Raw genomic sequence first — 7,214 nt, forward strand, 5'->3', positions numbered from 1 at the left:
CGCTCTCCTGCTGACACCTGTATTCCACTATTTGATTTCAGATCCTCGTTTCTTGACACCTGGCGTCAGCGTAGAGGGGTTTGGGTGCGTTTTAAATGACTGACAAGGGGTTTCAGTTTGCGTTTTCCGAGGTCTGACATAAAGGTTTTGGGTGCATATTTACGAGGTCTGACAAACTGTATTTCCATAGCTGTATCACTAAATAATTTGGTGGGCACAGTTATGTTTAAAATTTTTTGCAGGTCTTATATCTGATACTGTATATGTTAGGGTATAAGGTGGGAGGTGGGAGGTGGGAGGTAATGAGAAGGAGAAGAAAGGTAGGAGGGAAGTGAGGCCGAACGGTATCGATCATAAAGGTCGAACGTTAGAAGGCAGGGAGCACATGTTAGGGGCTGGAAAGTGTACAAGAGAAGAAGGTGTAGGAGGGAGAGAGAGGGGGACCGAACGGTAGAAGATGGGGAGCTATGTGACCGAACGGTAGAGGGAGGACGACCAGACCGAACGGTCGGGAACAGGGAGGTAGTTGGACGAGCGATAGAGGAGGGTGGACGACCAGACCGAACGGTCGTGAGCAGGGAGGTTGTTGGACGAGCGGTAGACGAGGGAGGACGACCAGACCGAACGGTCGGGAACAGGGAGGTAGTTGGACGAGCGAGAGGAGGGTGGACGACCAGACCGAACGGTCGCGAGCACGGAGGTAGTTGGACGAGCGGTAGACGAGGGAGGACGACCAGCTCCAGAATTGCTTCCCTCTGTTCTTAGCAGTTCTAGCTGTTCTTACCACTGTTTTCTCTCCACACAGGCAAAGGGGTGATACACCATCAATCGTAGATACTCCACCACCACGAAAAACGAAATCAGAGTTTTGATTCCGCCACCCATTGCATGTCGAAGATGAACAAGAATGGGACTTCTGCACTTCATTATCCATCACTTCGAATCGAAGAAAGAACGCGCACCCTCCCACTTCCAACTACATAATCTTCATCCACGAACACTGGCGCTTCGAATCAAAGAAAGAATGGGATTTTTTCCCTCACGCGAACCCTACTAGTAAGAACCCCCAATTTGTTTCCCCAATCTCAGTTGCATTTCTCAATTAAAGGGGTTGCCATGAGCAAGGCTGGGCAATGTCTGAAATCGGTTCTCTTGGATTTGATTCACAAGAGCAATGGCTTGAGATCCTTCAAGCAAATTCATGCGCATCTATTGACTTCTGCCCTTGTTGCCAATGACTTGGTTATTTCTAAAGCTGCAATTTTTTTGGGAAAACATGTTACAGATGTTCATTACCCTTGCAATTTCCTGAAGCAATTTGATTGGAACTTGAGCTCTTTCCCTTGCAATTTGCTGATTTCTGGCTATGCCTCTGGACACTTACCCTGGCTTGCAATCCTGATTTATAGATGGACTGTTAGGAATGGTTTTGTGCCTGATGTGTACACTATCCCAGCAGTTTTGAAATCTTGTGCTAAGTTTTATGGGATTGTAGAGATTAAACAGTTTCATTCCGTAGCTTTGAAGACTGGCTTGTGGTGCGACATTTATGTGCAAAACACTCTTGTCCATGTGTATTGCATTTCTGGGGACACTGTTGGTGCTGGCAAGGTGTTTGATGACATGCTTGTGAGAGACGTGGTCTCTTGGACTGGCTTGATATCTGGGTATGTCAAGGCTGGGTTGTTTAATGAGGCCATCGCATTGTTTTTGAGAATGGATGTGGAACCTAATGTAGCAACCTTTGTCAGCATACTTGGGGCTTGTGGGAAATTGGGTTGTTTAAATTTGGGGAAAGGAATTCATGGGTTGGGTCTCAAATGTCTGTTCGGGAAGGAGTTGGTGGTATGCAATGCTGTGTTGGATATGTATATGAAGTGTGAGTCTGTCACTGATGGAAGGCAAATGTTTGATGAGATACCTGAGAAAGATATTATTTCTTGGACTAGTATGATAAGCGGGTTAGTGCAGTGCCAGTATCCCAGTGAATCGCTGGACTTGTTCTGCCAAATGCAAGGCTCAGGTTTTGAGCCGGATGGAGTTATACTTACTAGTGTGCTTTCTGCTTGTGCCAGCCTTGGGCTTCTTGACTACGGTAGATGGGTCCATCAGTACATTGATCAATGCCGTATCAAGTGGGATGTTCATATAGGAACTACATTGGTTGACATGTATGCAAAGTGTGGTTGTGTAGACATGGCGCAGCGTATCTTCAGTGGAATGCCTTCTAGGAATATCCGTACTTGGAATGCCTATATAGGTGGCCTAGCAATAAATGGACTTGGGAGGGAAGCATTGAAGCTATTTAAAGATTTGATAGTGTCAGGTGCAAAGCCTAATGAAGTGACATTTCTTGCTGTTTTAACAGCTTGCTGCCATTCTGGCTTGGTCAGCGAAGGCCGAAAGTATTTCAATGAGATGTCAAGTCCCCTCTACAACCTTTCTCCTTGGTTAGAACACTACGGCTGCATGGTTGATTTATTCTGCAGAGCTGGACTGGTGAAGGAAGCTGTGGAGTTGATAAAGACAATGCCCATGTCCCCTGATGTGCAGATCATCGGAGCGCTTTTGAGTGCCTGTAATACATATGGGAATGTTGGATTCACCCAAGAAATCTTGAAATCACTGCAGAATTTTGAATTTCAAGATAGTGGCATATACGTGCTTCTTTCTAATCTGTATGCCTCTAACCAGAAATGGGCTGACGTGAGAAATGTTAGGAGACTGATGAAGCAAAAAGGAATAAGCAAGGCTCCTGGGTCTAGCATTATAAGAGTGGATGGTAAGAGTCATGAATTTTTAGTTGGAGACAGTAATCATCCTCAAAGTGAGGATATTTACGTACTATTGGACATCCTTGCCAATCAAATATACTCTGAGGGGCATATTAATACCCTCTGCTAATCAGACAACTCTGCAGTCAACTAGGCCAGGTTCGTATTAAAATTTTTATTACTGGTCATTTATATTTTATTTTTTCTCACCAGATCCCTGTAGAGCAAGTTATGTTTCAGAGGTTCTACATGGTTCCTCTTTGTTGGTGGTTTTATTCCTTTGTATCTTAGTCTCTTGGTGTTATTATAGGTATGATGTTTGGAATGGGGCAGGGATGATGTTCGGGTGTAGGGAAATCTTTAATAAATTATTGTATTTTTGCTTTAATTCAGCTTATGTTGTATTTGTCTGCTTCTTATTGTTCTTATTGTCCTCCAAGACTTGAATTGGAATCAGGCTTGTTCTTTACATGTTTGAAATGCTATAGGTGGAAGTTGCTATTTTAGCACTGTGCAAAGCTATAAGGCTTATTATATGTCCTGAGGGTTATACTGAAGAAAGTTCTTCTAGGTTCTTGACATTTCTGTCTAATGAAGTTCATTTTGAAGCAGTTGAAAGGCTCTTATCTTCAAAAAATTTCATTCATGCCATTTATAAAGCTGTTGAATCTATTCCAGAAGGGCAGGTGTGTGGGTGTATTAGACAGATAAGAGATGATATTTCAGAATCTCTCATGTGGATGAAAGATTTTTGTCCATTGGTTGATGGCAAGAAATTACAATTTTTTAATCTGCAAGTGGAACTGTTTGGTAAAGGGCTGTCCAGACTATATTGTTTAGTGCTTGGTTAGGTGACAGTCACTGATGGTAACCGCAATCTTTTTGGAGTTTCCGTAAAAGAACTTATGGAATTAATGCGTCCCTACTTGAGTATTCTAGTTGGAAAGCAGCAAGATAAAATCTGCAAGTTCTTTTCTTCTGTCATAGGTCAAACTGTTGATCGAGTGGTTAGAAAGGGAAACTTTTTAAAGAAATTTGGTATGTCCATCCAATGGGTTCTTGTGTTCTTCTTTCAGTTGCATGTGTCTTGCCAAACCTTATATAGGCAAGCAAGCCTTATGCCTCCTGATTTGCCAAAAAAGTCTGCAGAGGTGGTAGATTATACAGCATATTCTGCTTGTGAGTTGATGGACATGATTGATGAGATAGACTTCGACTTTTTTTCTTGGATTGTTCAACCCTCAGGTTCCCTCCTTGATGTTATGAAATTTATTTCTGACATATATCTTAAACATGGCCCAGATGATTCTTCCCCTTTGATCTATATCTTTCAATCTATGGCTCTTCGAAGGCTTGTTGACTTGAATAAACAGATTATATTGTTCAAGTATATGCAAAAGAAGCATTATTTGCAGAAGCCTTATAGATCCCAAATCAACACACTGAAGGAAGAAGCGGCTGGACTTACTAATTTTATTATGGAAAATTTATCATGTGTGTTTCAATCCCCAATCTTTGTTTCTGAATTTGCAACTTGTGAAGATGTAGTTTCTGTGGCCACTCAAAGCAACGAATGTGATCTAGGAGTTTATTTTGCTGACAGAAAGTCATTGCAAACACTCATTTGGTCTAATCTTTACAAAAGTGTTGATGTTTGGAGCAACCATGCTTCAAAGAAGAAAATGAAAAAGTTCTTCTCACATTTACTCCATACTTACCTTCAAAGTCTAACAAGTAGTTTTCAAGAGTCAGGTGTGCAAGAAATTGACAAATTTAAGCTGCTCAAGAGGGTCACTTTGTCACAAATATCATCAGAACTTTTAAATGATTCACTTTTTTATAAACAAAAAAGTAAGATCCTCCTTTTGTTATACACAGTTCCTTTTACCCTTCACACACAAACACCTATACTTAATCTTTCCAGTATTTGGTTTAGCTTTATAGCCATCTTTAATTTGTTTCTTGTTTAATGCTCTGGTGTGATATTTTGAGAAAGATAAAGTTACACCTATATGTCTTCATTTCATATTTTTATTTCAGTTTGTCCACAGGAATCTGGCCTCAATATCCTGTGATGCTTTAGAGAAATATGCACTTCCATTATTTAGTAATGTTCCGATGTGAATCTTCCGTCATCGCCTAATTGGGTTGAGTTTTTAAGTGCCCTTGACAAGTCAAGGGTGCTTATTGATGAGAATAAAGAGATTCCCTTTGATTGTTCTTGTAACACCCCTAACTGGATGTCATTTGGGAAATAGAATAACACTTGCCTTATATAATTTAAGGTTTAATGTCTTCGTAGGTCCCTATTTTGGTCATGAATTTCAAATAGGTCATCTTTCTTTTCGGCGTATCAATTGAGTCCTTGTTTTTGTAAAATTAAATCAATTATAGGCCTGCCGTTAAATTGGACAAACGGCCGTTACAATATTGGTTACGTGGCATGGTCATTGTAACATCCCAATTATATACGTCATGCATATATAATAAAGACGTCATCATGCATAATATAGGAAAGCAGTCAAGAGTTAATTAAGGATTACAGTCATCCTTAGAATAGTGCGAAATTTCCGACTAAAGTATTAGAATTTCTCCCTGGAAATTTATGAGACAATTAAAACTTTAAACACTCAAAAGTTCTTCCAAATAATATGAGTTCTCGGAATAAAAGCTAGCAAATCTAAGCTGCAGCACTGCCGTCTCCATCGAGAGCTGTTCCCAAAGTATCCTCCCCGCCATCTGCTCCCATCCAAGTGGATGATCATCGCCAAAGAAACATACACAAGCCATACAAACAAGCAAGGGTGAGCTAGATATAAAAAGCATGTTATATAATCTCACACGACATGCAAAAGTCATCCAAACATGGTAAACTGACATCACAAGACTTGTTACTTTATACCCGAGTTGTTGTTTTATAGACCGACTCGTCCGGACTAGAATGATTACTGAGCTATGGCGGGTCTTGCACTCATGGTGGCTTTATGAAACTTGGGCACTACCGCCCTGGCACTACCGCCTTGTGAAACTTGGGCACTACTGCCCGGTGGAACTTTGGGCACTACCGCCCGGCCACAGTCACGAGGTTAATCCGTTATCACTCGCCTTGGATCATATGGAAGCACCCAAGACTAGGACCTCCTGCTACTCCTCACCACATGGTTCAATCCTCTCTACATGAGAAGAAAGACCATTGGAGTTTTAGGATGACCCCCAAAACTGAGCTACCATGTAATCATTCTATACAACCCCAAAACACCACCATGTATCCTCTCCTTTGAGGATCATGGAATTACGTCCATGAATCATACTATTACTTTGAACGTTAATCCAAGTCATGAATAACCAGAAACTACCATATCATTACAGTAAATCCAACATATCTCATACATTCACATAAATCACATCACAGTATATATATTCCAAACATTTTGCACATAATTCAATTCAAGAGAAAATGAACTTAAAACCCAACACTATTTGCGGAACACTAATTGAACAAACACTATTCACCGAACGCCATTGGACGAACGCTATTTACCAAATACTATAAGGCCGAACACTATGTGGACGGACGCTATAAGATCCTACGATATCAGGCCGAACGCTATTTCACCGAACCCCTTATGGACCGAACACTTTTAGAACGAACGCTGAGAGATCAAATCATACTAGGCCGAACGCTCAAGAACGAACACCATGTTGGATTCAACACTACTGAGCCGAACGCTAAGATCAATTACCTAGGCCGAACGCTAAACCCTTGGACACCATATTGAATACATCACTGTTTGAACGAACGCTCAAAAATTAAACCTCATCAAAACCGAACGCTATTTATGACGAATATTAAACATTATCAACACTATAATGCCGAACGCAAAGGTCGAAATCCACTGAACCGAACACTATTTGGACGGACGTTTAGAGTCTTGATTGAACACCTAGATACTTTGCCGAACACCTAAAATACTGGCCGAACGTCTAGAACTGAGGACGAATGATTTCAACTTAACCGAACGGTACTAAAACAACTCCTGACCGAACGCTACTAAATCCATTCTGACCGTTCGGTACTAAATCAACTCCTGGGAATACTAATTCAATCCGAACGCTACAATTTCTAATACACCAATACCGAACGCTCAAGATCACTTCATGAGAATTCCAAGTTAAGGACGAACGCCTACATCTACTATTACACTAAAGCCGAACGCTCGAGATTTAAACCTAAATATATCAGTTTAAGGTCGAACGCTCAAGATCACCAGCTGAGATCACCAAACTAAAACCGAACGCTATTTTCACTACGACATCAAAACCGACCGTTTAAGATCCAAACCTAATAATATCGGATTGATACCGAACGTCCATGATTGAAACCTAATAATGCCACATCAAGACCGAACGCTCGAGACTGCTATCTTAGGATACTAAATT

The 7,214-nt window shown here is 41.1% G+C and overlaps 1 protein-coding gene across 1 annotated transcript; it reads left to right on the plus strand.

Annotated features, from left to right (window-relative positions):
• The first annotated feature begins 302 nt into the window (after positions 1-302).
• On the plus strand, positions 303-4,474 carry LOC128194818 (pentatricopeptide repeat-containing protein At4g38010-like). Its single transcript, XM_052871125.1, has 2 exons — positions 303-2,933; positions 3,263-4,474. The coding sequence occupies exon 1, from the start codon at positions 1,117-1,119 to the stop codon at positions 2,902-2,904; it is 1,788 nt and encodes a 595-aa protein (XP_052727085.1). The 5' UTR covers positions 303-1,116; the 3' UTR covers positions 2,905-2,933; positions 3,263-4,474.
• The last annotated feature ends 2,740 nt before the right edge of the window (positions 4,475-7,214 follow it).

The sequence above is a fragment of the Vigna angularis genome, chromosome 11, assembly GCF_016808095.1.
Source record: "Vigna angularis cultivar LongXiaoDou No.4 chromosome 11, ASM1680809v1, whole genome shotgun sequence".
Lineage (NCBI taxonomy): Eukaryota > Viridiplantae > Streptophyta > Magnoliopsida > Fabales > Fabaceae > Vigna > Vigna angularis.